Source organism: Zonotrichia albicollis, chromosome 15, assembly GCF_047830755.1.
Source record: "Zonotrichia albicollis isolate bZonAlb1 chromosome 15, bZonAlb1.hap1, whole genome shotgun sequence".
NCBI classification, from domain to species: domain Eukaryota; kingdom Metazoa; phylum Chordata; class Aves; order Passeriformes; family Passerellidae; genus Zonotrichia; species Zonotrichia albicollis.
The window spans coordinates 9,072,091-9,093,749 of NC_133833.1; the positions used below are offsets into that span (position 1 = coordinate 9,072,091).

The window sequence follows — 21,659 nt, forward strand, 5'->3', positions numbered from 1 at the left end:
CTTCCTAGAGCTATATAACCTGATTTAGTAACTGGAATCTTGGAGGAGGGACTCTGCTTCCTGGAGCATATAGTATGTGCACTTCCATCAGAAATTGCATTTTTTTTCTTTCTTCATCAGTGGAAGTAAGGGGTGTCACCAAATAAATGTCTAGATCTTTAGAGATCCTAGTTCTGAACTTTTGGAAATCAGTTTTCAAAGCAATATCTCAAATCAGAGCCTTTATGATATCACTGCTTTTTATTTATCTACCTTTATAATTAATATGCACAGTGCAAAATTATGTGGGATGCTTATGTAGTTAGGAAAATGCTTTCTTGGGCTGTTTTTTCTTTCATTAATATTTAAAACTAGAGCTGCAAAATAAGATCTAAACCATTTAGTGATGGACTGCCTTTGTAAACAGCATACCTTTTGGTTGCCCTGACACACTGCACAGCTCTTCTCCTCCCAGAATAACTTTGTCCAGCTCCTTAGTTATAGTTAGAGAAGTTCATTGGAGGAATGTGTTCCTTAGAGATTCTCCTTATTTCTGAGGCTCTTCCTCTTGGTTAAAGGTGGCTCAACAAGCTGGGCAGTTACCAAGTAAAGCAGCCCGCTGCACTCACGAGACTGTTTCATTCCTGGGGCCACCTGTTGGGGTCAGGGACCAAGATCAGGTGAGTTTCAAATTCTTATTGTGGCAAATGGCTCTTTAAAACAATTTGTAAGAGAAGAGGGGAAATGAATCCTAGGGGAAGGAATTACAAACCTTCAACCACTGTTGAGCTAGCACATTCTTCTGGAACATTTCACACTAAGAGATGCTCATGAGAAGGAAGGAGGTAGGGATGTCATGTCAAATGTTTCTTGACAGTAAATTCAAGTCTGAGAATGTTAGCAAGGGATACCAGTGTGAGGTTTTGGGTTGTTAGGGTTGTCTTTTTGTTCTTTCTGTTGTTGTTGTTGTTGTTTTTAATGACTAGCTAATTCTCAAGTCCCAAAAGGTTTAGATCTTACTTTGCAGTCCCCAAAAAATGTTTGGGCAGAAAACTCTAGAATGATGTAACAAAAGCAAATGATGAGTCGCATGTCTGTTGAAATCAGAGGAGTAAACTAACAATTCTCTGTTCAGGGAGCACTTTGGAAAAGAAAGGTGGCAAGGAGTTTGTGGAAGCCGTCATTGAGCTCCGCAAAAAGAACGGGCCGTTGGACATAGCCGGAGGTGAGGCCGCACTTCGGGACCCCCACCCAGAGCCCTGTGGGAGCTTGCAGGGCTTGGCTCAGCCAGCCCAGCTCCCCGTGCAGCACTGCTGGGGCTCTGCTGTCTGCAGGCAGCTCCCAAGGGCTGTGTGTTTGTATTCTCCACAGTTAAACTGCACACACTGCATCTTAAGTAACCTTTACCTAAGCACCTGGGCAATGGGCAGTGCTGTAGTGTTACAGTAGAGCCAGGCTGTTCACAGGTACGTGCATGCACACTCAGTGTTGATCATTAAGGGCACAGTTCAGAAAAGCAATTAATGAGATGCTTATTTTTGAGTCCAGCTCTGTTAAACATCTGCTTTGCTGAAATGCCGCTGACTTTCACTGAACTTAAGCATGTGCCTAAAGTTCAGCATCTGCTTGGGTACTTAGTTTAATCAGTGCCAAAATCATCACTATAAAAGCTTATGACTTTTTGATGCCTAGTTATCAAAATTTATGTAATCTCAGAGAAAAATCTACTATGTGAGTAATAAAGTTTGATAATGGCAATATATAATTTTACACCATCTGTGAAATTGCTGATCCATGTTGTTCATATAGAAGGCTGATTCTGCCATCTGTGTTTATGCTATAAAAATAAATACAGTGTGCACAGTTTTGTAAACGAATCCTAACTACAGCCGAAGGGGAGATGTAAGAATTCAGCTCTGACAGGAAAAATTACAACTGTTTACTTCTGGAGCTTAATACTTTGGGGGTTTCTCCCTTGCTTTTTAAAAATTTTAATAAGTTTTTCTTGGAATTTTTGTTCTGCGAAAATATGCAGAATCAATTACGCACTTTTTTTCTTTTTACTAATTTCTGTAGAAGATTGCTTACCAGCCCAGACCAAACTGCTCCAAATAGGTGGCAAGTTAAAAAGAAAAGTTTCTTTTTCTCAGCTGTTAGTGCATCCCTCAGACCTGGGGGTCGCTCCAATCTTACTTCAGGGCAGCTATGCACTGCACTGGGATAAACTGGCTGTTAGGGACTTGTTGGAGGACTCTAGAACAGAGCTAATACATCCATTTTTCAATCCTAAGTGTACCCAGGGTTCAGATTTCTCAATTCTATGGGCATCCCTTTAAATCTACACATAACCAGAATGCTTACCTGGAATGTGCCACAGGCTAAGTCCATAGTTGGCTTTATCGTTCTTACTTCCCATTTCAGTGCATTTGCATTTGAAGTAAAGGACAGCTGCTCTTGGTAATGAACAGTTGTCCTCATCAGAATCCTAATGAGTTAATTAATGACTACCCTGGAAAACACTCCCTGAGAAACATTAAAGTTGGTCATGTGTATCAATACAGTATTTTATTCTCTCAGGGTGAGGATGATATCCACATTTCACATCTGACTAGAGATATGTCAGCTGCTTTTAATAGATTTTTCTTGGATTTATGATGTATTCTGAATCTGCCAACATTTTAGTTGCACATTATGACAAATTAACATTGCCTAACACTGAGGCTGTTCAACATGTTGGGACTCTGCAAAGCCATAAGAACATAAATGCATGTGCTTCCATTGTCCTTCAAAATGTTCTGGTTAACCCCTGCTCAGGATCCATATGACAAAGTCTATTTTTCTCTTTCCTGCAGCAGCCACAAGACAGTATCCATATGTGATAATCATGTGCCAAGAGTTACCTCTACTATACTTAAACAGCAAAATGCCTCATAAACATTCCAGAATAGAATAGAGGATTTCTATAAGAATCTCTGTAAACCTGTTTTTTTAATTTTTTAAAAAACTTGTTGGTATTTTTATTATGCTTTTGTGAAGTATTTTATACCAATGCTTTTGTAGGGTTATTTTAGGGGCTGACTCTCTGTGAAAGCTGACTGTATGTTCTTGTGAGATTTCAGATAGATGTTTTTCTTCCCTCAGCTTGTGATTAGGGTGGCTTTTTCCCCCCAACTTTTTTTTTTTTTTTTTTTTTTTTTTTTTAAACAAACCAACCACAGCTCAGGGAGTTGGGAAATGACAGAGATCCTCCTCCCCTGGCTCCTGGCAGGCAGAGCACAGTCTGTTGTTGCTCTGTGATGGGAAGTGGTGAACCCAGAGCGTGTTCTCCTGCAGAGAAGGAGGCCTCTCATCTGGAGAATCCCTGCCTGTCAGCAGTTTGTACACAGGGTCTGCTGCATCTTCTTAGTCCCACATGTCCATGGTAATATTGTGGTGATAAGATATGATTAGCATGGTAAAAATTCTTTTTTATTTCTATGTACGTACAAGGCCTGGCCCGTTGTTACACAAACAATGTGAATCAAACACTGCAAATCTGTAAATGCATCCTCTACACCCCTCTGTCAAGAATGTGATGAAAGAGAGAAACTAAGCCCAGCATTGTTCAAGTGATCTTGTATGACCCATACAGAGAAAAGCTAAAATAAGGCCAGGCCCTAAGTCTTGAAATCACACAAAATGTCTTCATTATAGTTGTTCAGAGACAAAGCTGGAAATAAAGCCAGAATCTTAATTCACCTCCTTTCCCTTCTTCCTTTGGGGTTTGCAGAGCACTAGTAGGTCTAAACTGCTCCAGTTTGGGCTGGGGTATGATCAGAAGCCTGCTGAACACTCTGTGCATTTAGCAGGAGTAGCTGAAGGTCACCAGAGTGTAAGTCCTTGTGCCTGTCCAGCATCCTGGTATTTACTGTATCTCTGCAGTAAACCCAACCAAAGCAAGATCATCCCTTGTCTGGGTTTGGGTTCTAACAGATACTGCCCGTCTCCTTACCCAATCCTAAGTATAAATGTGCTTCCTTTGATGTCAGCCATGAATTCTTGCTCTCTCTCAAATAAGCTCAATCCTAGCTATGATTTATAAATTATCACAGCAAAATGCAGCTGGAAATGGAAAACACAAAGTCTCTGTAATCATGTTATATTTTAAGGCTGTGTGATTTGTGATTTATAATCTAAAACATTCTCAGGGGCTAAGGGAATGAATGTTGATTGTTTGCTATTTAAATCACATGTCCACTCCTTTAATCCTAAGGAGAGGAAGGTAATTATGTTTCATTTTCAATTCTTCCTAGCTGTTGTCAGTGCTGGCCATGGACTGCCTGCAAAATTTGTGATCCACTGTAATAGCCCAGGCTGGGGCTCAGACAAATGTGAGGAGCTGCTGGAGAAGACAGTGAAGAACTGCCTGGCTCTGGCTGATGAAAAGAAGCTGAAATCAATTGCATTTCCTTCCATTGGCAGTGGCAGGTAAGGTTGTCAGGCAAACCTGATGCCAAATAGGTCACATTCTCTGGGTGCCATCTGGTGTTCCAGTCCCTTCCCATGTACAAAACACATTGCTACAATGCTGGCTTTTTTCTTCCTTGTTTGAATCAGTTCCCTAAAAGAATAATTTCTTCTAGGTTTGTTCAGGCAGTGCTTGGAGCCTGCAGTGTTTTCCTGAGTACTTGTTTAGTGTTGGCAGATCTCATAGTGATCCCTGCAAATCTTAAAGCATGCAAATGGGATAAAGAGCATAAAATGAGCTTTCAAGAGAATATTAAAAGAATTCTTTCAGACAATCAATTCATTCATATAAATTGGAGATGTGGAAAAGAACATGAAGAAAAGAGGTCTCTTTTGCCTGATTTTAGTGCATCATGAAACTTACCTGTCTTACAATGGCCAGAGGACATGGCTTAGTGTTTGTTTAAGCAGCAAACCTAAAGTGCCTTGATTCTCAGGATTTGCAGAGTCACTTCAAGCTTTCATCCAAAATCCATAAGCTGAATTCCATAGAGTTTACATCATGGGACTATTTCATTAAAAAAAACAAACAACTTAAAACCCCTTGCCAAGGTCTTTGAAAGCCTCAGTCTAAAGTTCAGATCCTCTGGCTCTGTGTGCTCAGTGCCTTTGAAAGTCAGATCATGTTCTTAAGAGTCTCAGTGCAGACTGACTGCACCTTTAGTCTGAGGCTCCTGGGTTTGGGGTGCACAGGGAGGCTGGGAACACCTGGCCCTCACTGATGGCTCAGTAGGAAGGCCAAGGGCCAAATCTAGGCTGAATTACACAGTTGTGTGTATTAACCCTGAGCAACTGAGCCTCTTGAGTTTGCCACAAAAGAAGTTGGCTGGTGTACAACAAGAATATTCTTCCCATTGTGCTGTATTGCAACACTAAATTAATTCTTGCATATTCTGTGGGCTAAGGCAGAAAACAGTGTTTGAGGTTTTGGGTGAATGACAAGAAATAAAAGTTTCATGAGGATGCTAAATTTAAGCAACTTGCATCATAGAAATCTCCAGCTAAGGTTAATTTGCATAGGTGTAATTTTTAGGAGATAACTTGAGCAAACTTTGCAGAACAGTAGAGAAATACAGCAGGGGATTCATAGTAACTTATTGGATTAACTGTCAGGGTCATAGGCTGGTCAGTACAAAGAGAAGCTCTGAATCACTGTTTGGGAGAAACTCTATTCCTCCATGGAATAATGTGGAGAGTGCAGAGTGTCTGTGGAATTGGTTATGTAAAAGTGGGACCATGTAAAGTATCTTCCACACAGCCCTGTCTTTTCTGGATAGCTCCCAGCAAAGAACCATTCCCAGCCCTTGTTGTGAAGTAGATGATTGGTACTGGAAGATGATGAAGCCTTGAACAATCCTCAGGATTCATATTCTGTTCTGAAATTTGGTTACTGACAAGCAGGATCTGGGGCAAGTCCTCTCTTCAGTATATACATGTCATTCTTACTTGAGCCAGTTAAAGTGGTGCTTTTAAAACATGGAGAGAAGTCAAAAGGCCTTGAGTAATATATGAGGTTATGTATTTTTCCTTTTTTTCCCCTTAATTAGAGATACTCAAGCGTAAGTTAATTTTGGAGAGAACATATAATATATTCTGACAATACTCTCTACTTGTTTTTATGAAGTCAAAAGCATTAAAAAAAGAAAAAAGTAAAGCTTTAAAAGATAACAAATGCCAAAGACACCACATGTATGCAGCTGTTCTAGTACAGGCATCTGTCAAGCAGACATCACCCAATAAACCCACATAAACAGTTTCATTCTCTTTTATAGTTGAGGAATGGGATTACATGAGGGCAGTTCAAATAAATCACGAGGGGAAATAAAATAGCATACTTGTAGCATTCATTGGGCCAGATGCTCAGCTACAGCCAACTTATGGAAAGCACAACTTGGGTTCTGTTCAGAGGTAGCCTGGAGTTCAGTCTGGTAGGGCCAGCAGGAGAAAAGGGAAAGGAGAGTTAGGGATTGAACATGAACTCATCCTCTGAGAAGGGATTTCATTCTGATGCTCTGACTTTGATCTGAATTGACATTGGTTTGGCTGAAGTCCCAAGCTGCCTTTTCACAAGAATTTAACTCAGACCCATAGATCAATGCATCAGGCTTCTGTTTCTTGCAGCCCACACATGGCCATCAGGCCAGCACCTTCCTGCTGATTTTTCTGCTCTCTCTTGTTTCCTGAGCAATGGATTGTTATCAGCCTGCCTGGCACTGTGCCTTTCTTTTACCTGGCCACTCTTCTTTCATGTGCCGTGATGTGACCACCCTGCCAGAACACTTGGGAGTTGTGTGACTTCAGAGGCCCCTGAGAACAGCTCAGAAACAGTGTGTGTCCCTGGTTTGATGCTGCCCTGCATGACAGTTCAGAAGCAAAGTTCCTGGAAGATCTCTGCACTGTATGCCATGAGGCAGCACTCAAAAATAACCTGCAAGTGCCCAGGTGTGGAAGCTGCTCACTTCTAAGCAGCTCCTGTGTCAAAACCGCTCTCAATTGATTAACTGCTCACACAGCTGATTATCCCTGACCAGCTCATTTGGCTTTGGAATAGTACAAGCTTTGCTCACAATGCTTTTTCCTTTTTTTTTTTTTTCTTCTTCGATAGAAGAAAAAAATCAGGCGTTTTCAAAAAAGAAAAAACAGTGTAAGCTATATCATGCCATCCTTTTTGAAATACCACAAACATTATCTTCAGGACAGCACATATAATATCACATTACAGGCAGGACTGACTTAGAATTGCTCTCTGAGAATGTTTTTTGATAAGGCAATGTGCAGCAAGTGGGCCATGACGCATGCAGTTGCCCTTCACATTTGGTGTGTTGCAGCAGAAAATAAGAGGGAGATTACAACAGCATTTTACTTCCAGTGTGGTGCTTCAGTGAGCAAGTGCTGAGAAATTTTCACCTGTTAGTGTCAGAGGTGGATTTAGCCCAACTTCCTTGAACTGCTCAGGAAATGCTGAGAAACTCATACATCTGTGTAATCTGTAAATTATTTGTAGTATTAATAGTACACACTTTATAATGGGGAGTTTTCACTACCAGGTATCTAAGTGCACATCAAGGAGCCAGGTGATGTTCAACAGGCTCTTCCAGGTTCTTTTTGGGTGCTACCCCTAAGAGAGTGGTCATGTCCCATCACCTTCAGAGTGACTGTGGAGTGCACATCACTGAGGCTGGGGGAGGGCTCAGAATTTGGCAGGTAAAGCCCTGGTCTGGGGGAGTAGCAGTACTTCAGGAGTAACACAACAACAAAGCTCAGGCCATGTTCCAAGCAGTTACCAGGTGTAATTCCAGGAGTTTGCCATGATCTATAAAATTCAGATCAAAAAGTTCAGGTCATAGCTTTATTCAGATCATTCTACTTGTGCTTGACTTGTTTTAAGAATAGATGAATCTTTTAGACAAAGATTCCTAGATAAGAATGTGAAGAAGTTTTAAGAAAGGTTGTCAGGTTAGGTTCTGTAAAATCCTGTGCTTAGTTACCATTAGTAGTGGTAAGACTTTGAGTCTTTTCACGTTTCATATTCTAGATCAAGTTCTCTGTCCCTTTTTACTTTTCTTTAACAGTTGCCTTACTTTCAGGACAGGTTTGATTTTGCAGCTCCAACACATACACTGCTTTTCAGAACACAGCAGGCTCTTGGTTTACTTACCTGTTAAATGAGAATAATTGACCCATCAGGTATCATGAGGTTCAACCCAACAGTGTGTGTAGACTCTGTATTCATATTTTAGGAATGCTTTTCTTCTCTTTGAGCATTTTAAGTCTTGCCTAAATCAACAACTTCTAATTCACACTGTAAACACTGGCTTTGCAGCTTTATTTGCTGTGAGGTGCTGCAGAAAAGCTGGAGCCTTCCCTGGGAGGTTAAACCATCAAAAGTCGGTTCAGCAAGTCTTGATTTTCTTTCTTTTTTTTCTTTCTCCTTCTAGAAATGGCTTCCCAAAGCAAACAGCTGCTCAGCTGATCCTGAAAGCCATCTCCAGCTATTTTGTGTCTACAATGTCCTCTTCAATCAAGACGGTGTACTTCGTGCTCTTCGACAGCGAGAGTATAGGGATATACGTGCAGGAAATGGCCAAGCTAGATGCCAACTAATCCTAGAAAGCTACAGTACCAGCCCCCTCTTCCACCCATCAGCATCCCCAAATCCTTAAATCATTGTGAGGCAGAGCATCCCTTATTTTAAATTTTGCTCATCTAGGAAAAATAAAGGTGGGGGTTTTGTTGTTTTGTTTTGGATTTTTTTGTTTTGTTTTTCCTCTCTAAACTGTTTTATGTTGGCACTGATAGTTGGCATTACTGCTGTTAATGCACTGTTATACCAGGCATTGTCTGAAGTTAGTGTAATCTAGAAGATTTTATAGTTTTATTTTAATGAAGTATGGATTGAAGCAGGAAGCTGTTAGGAGTATGTAGTCTTTTACTTGTGAAAGAAACAGGCCAACCCTATTTTGTAACTGTGTTGTGGTGCTTTATCAATACATCAAGTGGCGTTCCTTTCATTTTTTAAAAGAACAGATGCTATAAACCTAATTTGTGTTTGTTTATTGTCTTAATGATTCTGGAAGAAAAAAAAAATACAGAAACCCTGTTGTCCTTAATTATATTTACAATTTTGAAACTGTGTGAATTGATTTAGTAAAATGTTTGAACTGTTGCTCTTGGTGTACTTGGATTGATTTTTCCTTTAAGCCTTTATTTTTTAAGTTCTGAAAAGTTAGCTCTGAGAGGGATGAGAGCAGACCAGAATCAGTGACCTGGAAGCTTGTTTGGGTATGCCGGGCATCTTCCCTGTGCTGGCTGCATGTGAGTGTGCTCAGTGACACTCACAGCAGAGATTTCCCCAGAGTGTTCACCTTTCCCAGTTACTTCAGATCCTGTTCAGAATCTGCCCTAATTGCCTTTTCAGTTTGGGAGGTGGAAGCCTTTTAGATCAAGCAAGGCCTAAGATTTTTTGAACTCTTTCCAGTCATCTAATACTGGCCTGTTTGAAGCTACTTTGTATTTTTTTCCAAATATTTATGAGCCCTGTTTGTAGTGGTGGCCCTGTCCTTTGCACAGCTGAAATCCATACCAACATAGACTTTATGGAAGCCACTTGGGTTTGTACTTTGAGAAAAAGAAGTTACACTGTTAAAAGCTATTGCATGTGGATGCTGCTCTGAGGGAGGCAGCTCTTCCTTTGAAGTTTTTAGCTGATTTCTAGGTAGGAGGCATACGTTTTCCATCTCTGTTGAAAACTTCATTTGCTGATGAAAGAGTATTTCACATCCAGTCTGGATTGGCCCAGAGCAACAAGCAGACTAAATCTGACTTTTCAATAAGTTCAGGAACACCAAATATTGAAAATGTGTAGCTTGAACTCCTGCAAAAGTTTGGGGTATTTTTTGTAAAAGTGGAAATACTTGGAGCCTTCAAGTGTAGAAAAGCAATGGCAGCAATAACAGAAGGAAAAATTTAAAATATAAAATAAAAGTTATTCTAAATACATACCCGAAGTTAAAAGGAACAGTTAAAAGACTAAATTATTTTTGTGCTTCAAATGCATAAAGTGTTTGACCAGAATATGAGCTCAAATTTCAAATTTTTTTATGGCAAAAATGCACTTTGTGCATTTTTTAGCAGCTTAAGGGACAGTAAATGAAATAAAGTGCAGTACTTCAGGCATTTAATTGTGAAGCATCTGCTACTGCAGTTGGATCGATCCTTGGAGTTCCCTGAACTTGCACTTTCCCCAAGATTCACTAGATGTCACTAAAAGAATTGAAAAATACCAAAAAACTCTCACGAGCAGCTACCTTGCAGTGAAATGGGCCTTGAGTTTTTCAGTACAGGAGGGGATTTTTAACACAGCAGAGCCCACGTCACACTGGCCATTCAGACAACAAAAATCCTGAGCTGGTAGCAGTGTAGAACTTACTATACTGTATAAGATCTCACTATTTTATACTCTGAACTAAGGTGTTTATCCAATTTACTTTCTAGGTGGTTGAAAGTACAATCTCCAATGGCATTTAACAAGTTTCACTCATACTACACCAGGCTGGGAGGGACAACTTTTGTCCTTCAACTAGAAAATCCTAAAGCAAACTGAATTGTAATTCAAATCACATGGACTTTCTTCTTCTGACCTCACATCTCAGCTTCTTATTTAGGTGTGGGCTCCATAAGAAGCTTGGCTGACTTCATTTGGCTCACCTGTGATGTGCCATCTTATTTGCTGGGATTTGGGTGCCTTTGTAAGGAAAAAGCAAAACCAGAATCATTTGTTGTATTGGAACTGGTCTCATGTGGGGCATTACCATATTCTCTCTCCATACAAACATCAGAGCATCCTCTTCTTCCTCCTCCAAGAGCCCAGAGCCATCTGTGTTCACTCACCTCTCCCACAGCCCAAGGAGTGCTGCTCCAGTGTCCCAAAATCCAGCAGGCTCTGTCAGGAGAGCCAGAGATCCCAGAACAGTCTTGACCTCAGGCAGCCTGAGCAGATTATGGCACCTATTCAAGAACCTAAAAAGTAACATATCAGGTTACATTCATAACAAGGAAAACAAGAGGAGAAATTCCTGCTAACATGAGCACTGGGGCCAGGACGTTACTTTGGGAATCTCTGTGGCATTTTGCTTGTTGGAGCTAAACATGCAAGCTTCACTTGCCTAAAAGAAAAAAACCAAAAATAAAAATCACACTTTGGGAAGACCACACATGGAAAAATGTCAGTGAGGTGCCTTTACAGCTTCTTCTCTTACTGGTTAGTTTATTCTGTTTTTCACCTGAGCACATCAGTTAAAATAGACATTCTCTAACTTTTCAATACTTTCAAGGTAAAAAGGAAAAGAGTTTAAAGCATTTTGTGGCCAATAGCATTTTCAATTCACATCAATAGAAGCCAGGTGGCTGAGCAAGGATGCCTGACAGGAGGTACAGACACCTGGCAGAGACTTTGCCTGTCCTGATCCCTGTTGCATCCTGGAGATCCCACTGCTCCCTATTTTCAGGCAACCAGGCCAAAAATAGGTGGGACTGCATTGCTTCCATGTGCTTTACTCAGAGATTACAGGTCTGACCCTACATTTTATCATCAACATTTAAACTTATAGCATAGCTGAGAACAAATTGTTCTAATTGTTTAATGAATGATGATGGATTAAAAAAAATATTTAGATTAATAACTCAAGCCCTTATAACCATAATATTGGAGAAGCAGTGTGCAGCAGGATAAACAAATGCACCAATGGGACATCAGGACATCTCCAGAGATTTGTCACCAAAATTGCTTCCATGTACAAGATTTTATCACAATTGGGAAATGCAATTCAAGGGTGGATTGGGAGCAGTATCAACATAATCATAAGGATAATATGGAAATACAAAAAGATAGGTGTTAATAGCTAGATAGGAGAGTGTATAATCCTTCAGCGACCAAGTGTACTAAGGAAGAGTCACTGAAGTGACTGTAGCTCTGTAAAAATGTGAGGAAGACTGGAACTGGAGTCATTAGGTGTGAGCAAAGCACTTTTAGAAATGCTTTTTTCAGTAAGAAGGTGAATCAGGAACCTTCCTATTTGTATAAATGCTAAAAACCAGAGTAGAATCAGTCCTAGGATGGTTTGGGTCAGAGGGACCTTAAAGATCATCTCTTTCCAACTCCCTGCCTTGGGCAGGGACACTTTGCACTGGACTAGCTTGATGAGCCCAGCCTTGCCTTAAAGATCTCCAGAGAATTCAGCAAAAACTCCAAAAGGGAAAACAATTACACACAGACAAATCATCAGAATCATACTCAGACTGAAACAACCAGAGAGGCAAAAGTTTACAGAAGAATAATGCTCCAGGTTTCCAGCATTCATTAGCACCATGTTTTTGTGAGCTCCCTTCCCCTTGATCCTAGCTAAAATTGGGGTTTCTAGCCTGAGAAACAGCACTGACAGGAGCTGCAGGTGCTGGTACTCAAAGATGAGGTCTGCAGCCTGTGCTAACCAGTCACACACCCTGCTCTGGGCTGGTTTTACAAAGGACAGTAATACCTCAAGTTGTAACTGCAACTCAGAAGGAGCAGCATAATTGATAGGCCTGAAGAGTGCAGGTAAGTAGGAGGATTGTATTTATATCCCTGGCATGAAACCCAAAGGGAGCCAGGCTATTGCACACTGGCTAAAGTGCTTGAAAATTGCCACCAATCCCTTTTTGTGTCTAGTTCTTCAGAGATTTAGTTTGCTCCTCCATAGAATCCCACTTAATGCCTCCACAATTCATGTTTAACCATTATCACTAGCAACCTGCTCATAAATGCTTCTTCCTTGTTAGATTCCACAAGCAGGAATCAAGGGGAGATGATGCTGCTGTTTCCTAATACAAAGGAAGCAGCGACGACGTTTCACAGCACAGCCCATAAAATCCCAACTCTTCCCCACTTTTTCACCAGCCTGGTTAACGGAAGAAATTTGATATTTTTGTACCTTGAAATGACTAACCTTCTTAGGCTTAGGAGAATAAATTAAACTTGAGTCAAAGTATGCCTCAGCTGCAGCAATGGGCAGATTGATTTGCTTTCCATCTGGGAGATTAAATTCCACTGCCAAAAAAATGGCACCAGCATAATTAGCTGTCAGTCAAGTTGCAAAGAGACAGACTATGTGGGATAATTGAAAGCCCTGCAGCTTCTCATTACATACTACAGTAGCCCTATTTGCAAATTTCCACCTTGAGGAGGTTCTCCCAATGTGGTCAGGATTGTACTCCTTCCTCCTGGCACATTCTTGTGAAGTGAAACAGGAGTGTTGTGCAGGGATGGATTAATTTTAAGTAACTCGCTTAACCTAAGTTGGTTATAATATATTTGTCAACAGCCCCTGACAGCTCCACTAGACTTTAATTGCAAACAAATCCAAACAGCTAGAAGGAAATGGTTTATCTTCCACTCTGGGTACGCCCAGGAGACACCTTTACAGGCATAAAAATCACCCCCCTCCCTTTGCCTTTTTTCAGTTGTGCACTGTCCCTCCCGCAGGAATCCTCCTATTCAGCAAATTGTAATTCATAATGCACCCATCAGTATGCAATATTACAAACATGTACCTTTCATAAAATAATGAACTCTCTCTTTCCTCCCCTGTTTCCCGAGGCTCAAGCATGCTTCAGCTATTGCTGAGTGCACAGGAAAGTTCAGAATCACAGAGGAGAATCACAGAATGGTTTGTGTTGGAAGGGACCTGCAAGATCACCATGGGCAGGGACACTTTTCACTACACCAGATTATTCAGAGCCCCATCCAGCCTGGCCTTGAGAAACAAGTAGCTCTGATGATCACTCCAAGCCTTACTGAAGGGTCTGTAGTAATATTGATGATGAGGCAGAAGGCAAAAAGAGTAAAATATGTTACAGCTGTCATCCTAAAACTCTAGGGGATATGTAATCCAGATTTTTCCTCTGACTCTATTGGGAGTAAACTCTGCCTGCACTCTCCTTTTAGGGTGAGATATAATTCCTGTCCCTCTTCCCCAGTTAACTAAGGAGAATTGGGTCCATCACCCTCACCAAGCTGCCAGTTTAAACAAGGCACATCTCCCAGCAGCTCCCTGACCATCCTTCCCTCCCCAGGGGAGGAGGCAGCCGTGCTCCTCCTCACAGCTGGGCATTGCCTGATCACATCTGCAATAATGTGATTTATAGCAGCGTCCCGAGGTGGGAGGGATGGGGGAGGTTTGGGGGCTTCATCTGCTTTTGGCGGCTTCAAAGTTCTCCAACCCAGAAAAGTTTCTGGTTCCCACAGAAGAGGGAGCCAGTGTCACACCTCCCGCATGGCTCTCAGCCCTCCGAGCTAATAAAGCCCCGGCTAATACACTAATAACTCTTCTTAAACCAGAGCTTTCATTATAAATGTAATTTATGCTCACCTTTAAGAGCACCACAAACCTGAGCGCTCTCACAGGCACAGATTTGCCTCTTGCCTCCCTGCAGCACTTCCTCAGCACTGGGAGGAATGAGCCTTCCTCACTGGTGTGAACTGGGAGCCAAACTGGGGGCAGAGCAGGTGGTTCCTAAAAGAGTAAAGCCAAAGTAATGAGTTTGCTGCTGTGATGTGGGAGCAGACTGGGTTGGCACGGCAGAACAAGACAGAAACTGCAGAAAACAGTGAAACTATTCCTGATTATTCAGGCTCCATCAGCAATATAAACACGCCAATCTACTCCTGTGTCTAGAGGGAGAAAGTCAGGATTTAGCTCACAGACAGGTCTCACACTGGCTTATCCTCATGTATGCTAGGAATGGGAAAATTGCCCCTCTTGTCTGTGCACAATGCCCCTTTATGATTTATTAGACAGTCCTCTTTTTTTGCCTCAATTACTCACTTCAAAAGAGGGTGGAAATGGGACATTCCTAGCCCTAATACTAAATGCATGTAGTCAATAAAAAAGAAAAAACACTGAAAAATGTTTAAAGGGAGGGTGCTTAAGTTATTGCAGCCCTTGGGAGCATTAATGTATGTGCCAACAAGTTACTGTATGTGGCTTTAACATGCTTATTTATTCTGCTGTGCAATAAAACTCTCTCTTAAATAGTGCCAAAACCTGTTTGCCATGGCAACCCCTCATCACACATGTGCTCCAGTAGTACTTACAAGCACCTTCTTAAAGAGAAATACACAGCAGGATGAATGTCTCGTGACCTTCAGGGCATTTTACAAAGTTTTAAGCACCCAAGTAAATATTGCTTTGGACTGAAATATTTATTCCAGGTTTTTTTTTTCTTTTTGAGCAACATTAAGCAGTGAAGCAAAGCTTGTTCCTTGCTCACTTCTCTCCAAGTGGAGCTCTAATGAGTTGGACAAAGCACAGAGCCTGGTTTTTACCTGGCTGGGCTCAGGTGTTGCCAGTTGGCTGGGGAAGCATGGTAGGGATCAGCTGATCTTCTGTAGTTTCAAGTGCACTGCAGCTGTTCCTGGTGTAATTAGTCATCCTTTGTACTGCCACGAGAAAATAGATGTTTTCCCTGCTCCCACCCACACAAGTGTTTGCTCAGTGTAGCCTCTGGCCTGGAATCCAAGCATGCACATGTCCATAACAAAGCCACTGACACTGGTGTTACACTTCCAGCTCTGCAAGCACCCAGAAGGGTCAACCCTGGTTCCTTTTACCACTGTTTAATTTACTGCTGTGCCTTAGCATCAATGCAATGAGCAAGCCCAGTCATTTCCACATTTCCTGGGTGATACATCCATGGAGCAGGTCTGGGTTACCTTGCTGAGCCATCCTGCCATGGCAGGACACTCCTGCTCCCTGTCCAGCCAGCACCCTCAGCTGAGGCAGCACTGAACAGAGGAGGCTCCTCAGCCCTTCCAGACACAAATTCCCAGCCACTCAACAGGCAAAACCTGATTGATAGTGGCCTTTTCTTATCACCACTGGCTGTTTGTCCTGTTGTGCACCAGCAGGAAGGAGCAAGGCAGGCAGGTTCTGCCCAGAGAGTGGGGCTGCCCCAGGAAGGCTTCATTGCCAGCAGTTACCCTGTCTGCTCCTCCCTCCCTCCTCACCTACTTCTCTTTGTGGAGTTCCCACTCATTTCCTTCCCTTTTCATTGCAAAGAACATTATTTAAAGTTCCCAAACCCATCCCAGGACTGTGCAGGATGATGAAGCACCTTTACTCCCCAGGTGTGGAGAGGGCAGGGCTGGCTCACTGAGCATCAGAAATGGCTAGTGGGGCCTCCTGAGGAGCCATTCCCCACCAGCTGCAAGGTCCCTGCACAACAGCACGTCCTGGAAAGCCCCCACAGCCCCCAGGAAGGATTCCCTGTGCCCTCCATCCTGAAGGTGGAACTGCCAAGCTGTGAGTTAATGCTTGGGGCATCCCTGAGGGCTGGTTCACTCACTGAATTCTGCTAGTAAGACTCTTAGGGTAGAAATAAGAGATATTTTAATCCTCTAGCATCTTATAGAACCACAGAATATTATAAGTTTAAAAACAGAAGTAAGATGATCAAGTCCAACCATTAAGCTAACACTGCCAAGACCACCACTAAACATCATCATGAATTTTTGCACAATAAAATTCAGTTTAATCTTTACAGAAAGAAATCCATGAATATTATCAACCTCTCCTGGGCCATGCACTTTCCTCAGAGCTGACAAACCTTGCCCACTCCACTGCCCACCCAAATTCCTGTGCCAGGCCCTGCTGCAGACTGTGGAGGGAAGGGGCTGGTCCCTTAAGGCACAGGAACATTACCAGATATGGCTGCACACACATTCCTTCTTGCAGCCAGCCCCAGGGAAATGCTCCCTCCAGCACCCAGGAAAGAAATCCTAGAAAGCACCAGAAAACAGTTGTTTTAAAAATAAATAGATGTATATAAAGCAAGAAAAGAAAACAGTGTATTCTTAATGCTCCATTATTAACGGTGCTCAGGAAGGGATTTTCTGCTTTACTGGAGCATGTAACAGGCTTAAATAAGAATCCCTACCAGAATATAATTTTGTAATTATGCAGATAAAATTTTGTTCTTGTAATGACAACGTGAACACTCACAAGCTGCATTACTTACACATTTCTGTCCATAGCAGGGATGTCTCTCAGGTTGCACTTCCATGAAGACCACAAGTGTGTCACCCTGACAAACCACAAATCATTTAAGACTCCAGGCATTTAATAGTGTTGTCCTGTTGGTTTTAGTGAGGCTTTCAGCTACTGGCTCCTGGCAGGATTCCTGCAGCAGTTGTGCCAGGCAGAAAGCTGATTTCCCAGCCCTGTGCTATTAATTAACCATTTCAGCACCAACTCAGGTGCATCCTTTAATGCTCAGTGAAGCCTGTAGGGAGCCAACCATCCTGAGGGCTGTTTGGAAATGCCTCAGTTTTACTCTTTATCTCCCAAAAAAACAATACCACACCTAGAAAGAAATAAATCATAGAATGGCTTGGGTTGGAAAGAACCTTAAAGATATCCCATTCCACAGCCTGCCATGGCAGGGATCCCTTCCATCAGACCAGGCTGCTCCAATCCCTGCCCAGCCTGGCCTTGGACACTTCCAGGGATGCAGGGGCAGCCACAGCTTCTCTGGGCACCCTGTGCCAGGGCCTCAGCACCCTCGTGCTGAAGAAATACCCTCTTTTTTCCTTCTTTATTTTCTCGGTGACTAACACAGAATATAAACACAGCACTTGCACGCCCGCAACTGTGACAGGACATAACTCAAAAATTCCAAATGTACAGAAATAAAGTCTAACAGCCCTGTACAGTAAGTGATTCCTTCTGGTAAACTGTGACCCACTTCTGTACTATCACAGCAAATCTGTGTTTTACTGCTCTGGCAGTGGGACCGATCCCTTCCTCAGTAAGTGTTTAAACAGACACATGCTTTTCTGGAGAACTGGTTTTGGATCAACTCCATGAGAATTCAAATTTGTGCTGAAATGTCTAATTATGAACACTTCTGTCATGTCTTACAGCTTCCTAAATCCCAACTGGAAAATATCTTTATTTTATACTGGTGTCATCAGTTTAGACAAACATATAAAGTTCCATTTATTGAGCTGCAATTTTGCAGTGCATTTGCAAAATGCAGAAAATATGTTAATGTGTGATTCCTCCAAAAGGCAGGCACAGAAAACACACACTGATCTACTTGTGCATGTGTTTACAATTATTTTTGTACATTACTGTGTCCAAATAGCTGTTAGAAAAAATTCCAGGCTAGTGTGGATATGTTTAGTTTTACCCCGGTGTCCATAAATGCATAAGAAATCTCTGCTGCCTAGAGACTTCTGAAAGCCTCCTTGTAGCTGGAATCAAATGTCAGGAATGATACCTATGACTGCATCCCCCTTGCCTGTCCCTTTATAACTTGGAGGCACTGCAATATTTTGTGTCATTACATAGTGCTGGAGGCATGAAAATTCTCCAGGCTGATTAGCATCCTAGAATTTCTCACACAAGCACCTAATCCATTGGAAAGGACTGCTGGGTCTCAGCTGATCACTCATTTGTCTCATTGAAACACTATGAGTCCGTTTTTAAGAGCTTTTTTATAGACTCGTATAAAGGAGAAAGTGAACTTTTTAACATGTTTGCACTTCACTAAGTCAATACACATAAAAAGAAGTACAACTGGGGTTCCTACATGGATATGCAGCCCAGAAGTGCTAAGCTGGTAAAGAGATACAGCTACTAGCTAGGCAAGAGATTAACTTTATTTATTTCCTTTCCTTCTTCCTAGAGATGCAAGGGACATCCAGGAATGTGACAGCAGGATGAGTCAGATCCCAGACTCCCCAGACAGATGTTTTATCCAGAACATTTATATGTGAATTTTTTTTCCTTAAATCATTTTCCTGGAGTAGTCTGTGTTACTCTCTGGGTTGTTTTGCTGTTGATTTTCTGTCCTTTGAATGCCAAATCCAAAAGCAGAGCAGGATTCCCAGAGCACTGTCATTCCTGTCTCTACAGAGCCTCACAGACAGCCCAACACACACAATCTCTGTCCCCACAAGCTTTCCTGGGAGCTCTTTGCCCATTACCTGACAGGAGGGTCAGGGAGCAGCAGTCAGGGTTAAGGGTCTGTTTCTCCTACATGAAAAACTGCTGAACTTGTCCATCCTGCTGCCTAAACAAGAGTTTATGAAGCGTGGTGGGGTGTTTGACCATCCCAATTCACTGAGAGCATCTCTTTCTCCCCAGCATCCCTGCTTGTTGTCCAGATTGTCCCCACACCAATACAAAGGTCTGAGTCACACAAGAGAGAAGAAAATCAAGCTCTCTGCAAGGGTTGTGTTGGAGGCACTTTCCCCCTCTCTGATGCCTGTGAGATGCCAAGAGAAAGACTTAGAGGAAGCAAGACAAAGAATCTCAGCAGCTGCAAGATGCAGCAAAAACAGAGATGCTTTTTAAATGGAAACCATCAGTACCAATGCAGTTGTCTACTGTGCTTTGCTCAAGTGAATTTTTATTAAGCTCTGTAAAAGCTTCCAAATCTGAAACTTTAAAAACTTTTTTTTTTCCTGCTTAAAATGAAATTTAAAGTGGCAAGGTTTATTAAAAACTAATGTTAAAGCAAGAACATAGCCAAGAGAATCGCTGAGATGAATAATGTTATCAATTATCATTTAAATATCTCCATCTTCAAGAGTCATCCAAAACCTGTCAAAGGAAGACAATCAGGATCTCCCAGCCAGATGGCTGAAGCAGCACCAGCCAGCCTTTCCATGGATAAATGCCTCCTTCACTAACTTCCAAAACATTCACATCTCTGACAAAGTTTAAAGAAAAATGCTTGATCCCAAGTTAATGACATTGGTGTAGCACCATTGATTGCTCAGTTTGCAAAAGCCTGAGTGGTGCTCAGAAAAGTACCAGAAGAAAGTATAAAAGAAGAAAAGAAATTAAGCAAACAGAGATTCAGAAAGTGCAGTTATAGTCAGAAAAGAAGAACCCTCACATCAGCAACACAATCAAACACAATCAAGGTGAAAGCTGCAAATTGTCTTGGATGGTGTTTTAGTTAAATCTTTTCCAGGTTGGGGGTGGGTTTTTTTGTTTTCTTGAAAATATACACATTACCCTAAGCCCTCTGAAGGGTGGTGAAAGCCACAAAACTTCCAGCCATTGTCCAGCATTATCTTTTCCTAAAAATATTGTTCTAGGTTGTTATTTGACCAAAAAGTTGAGAACATTTAAATTAGAGTGAACCACAGGCTAGAGACAATGCTTATTAGAAACAGCCTCAAATTATATATATATATTTGTATACTGTGATCTTGAAATTATAGAACAATAATTCTTCTTGGAAGATAATTTTCCTGGAAACAAGGGCAGAAATTTACGCTGCCCTCTCCTTTCTGACACTACATTGAGAAAATGCCCTGGCAATTCATGGTTTATTACCATGAAATGAAAGTTTAAGGGATGAGATCTGTCAGGGCAAGCAGACCTGTAGGTGATAAATACTAATAAATACAGAGGAAAAATAAATACAGAGGAAAAAGTGCTCACAACTGAGTCTAAAACCTGAGGGACCCCAACTCTTTGCCCAGGTCCACAGGTTTAGTACTAGTAACTTATTGTAATAGCCATAAGTGCATCAAGGGCATTACTGCTGCTTAAAATAACCCAGAGAATCAGGCATTCATACTTGGATAATCTGGATCTTGGTGATGCATTTCCATTTCTAAAATGGGTATGTAACCCAGCAGGGACACAGCAAAGGCACAGCCGGGCTCTGCCAGCAGCAGAGGAGGGTTCCGGTCCCTGGTTTGCTGTCAGGATTAGGGTTGAGCAGGGCTGGGCCCCAGGAGCTGCATGGCAAACATAGTGAGAGCAACCCTAATGCAGCCCCCAGTGCCCCCCAAGCATGTCCAAACACACCAGCATCAGCTGCCAGAGGGAAATGGGGGCTGAGAGCACTGGCATGCGGAGCATTTTCTCCAAGTCCACACCAAGCTACAGTCTTGAAGGGAAATCTTGATTTATGTCTCTATATAGTCCGTAATCGACCTCATGATCTAGGAATTAAGGGAATCCTGAAATAATTGCGAGCTTCCTATATAACTAGGGAATTAGCTTTTCATTCCTGCCCTTCAACAAGAAGAATTTTTGACTCTTCTGCTTCTACATGATCTCACACCCTTCCCAACAACAGGCTCATTGACTTTTGATCCCAAAAGGATGTGAAGAACAAAAGGACATCAAGGTACATGAATGCAGGACAGCCAGCCATATGCAAGCAGTGTTTGAGTTTTCCACTGTTCCCCTGACTCCCAAAATTCTCTGAAAGACCTGGTGGAGCTCATGTTATGATGGGCAATTTGACAACAATCTGAAATATGTCCTATCCAAAATACAGTCTGTGACACAAGTGGTCTAGGCAGCAAGTACAATGTTTGCCCATATGCTATGATTCTGTGAACATGTGCAGTAGTATAAAATGAGATTTTGAAATGCTTTGGAGTTTAACTTCATTACCTCACTCAGTGCCTCGTTAACTAGGTCTAATTTTAATCAGCCAACAGTCCTAATTGAGCAGAGCTGTCTTCCAAGGGATAGTGGGAACAACATCACTGCCCCATCACATTTATTCAAGGCACAGCATTCCTGGAGTGCCTGTCATTCCACAGGCTTTGTTCCAGAAACCAGGGCAGTGTGATTTTAGCCAGCTCTGGTGAGTGTGGAGGT

At 42.0% G+C, this 21,659-nt stretch overlaps 1 protein-coding gene across 4 annotated transcripts in view; it reads left to right on the forward strand.

Annotated features, from left to right (window-relative positions):
- MACROH2A1 (macroH2A.1 histone) overlaps positions 1–9,151 on the forward strand; it is a 42,568-nt gene extending 33,417 nt beyond the window's left edge. For all 4 annotated transcript variants that reach the window (XM_005483599.4, XM_005483598.4, XM_026791351.2 and 1 more), the window contains exons 7-9: positions 1,115–1,204; positions 4,272–4,446; positions 8,424–9,151. In XM_005483599.4, coding sequence (XP_005483656.1) covers positions 1,115–1,204; positions 4,272–4,446; positions 8,424–8,589 — 431 coding nt within the window. In that variant the 3' untranslated portion in view covers positions 8,590–9,151. The remainder of the gene's footprint in view (positions 1–1,114; positions 1,205–4,271; positions 4,447–8,423) is intronic.
- The last annotated feature ends 12,508 nt before the right edge of the window (positions 9,152–21,659 follow it).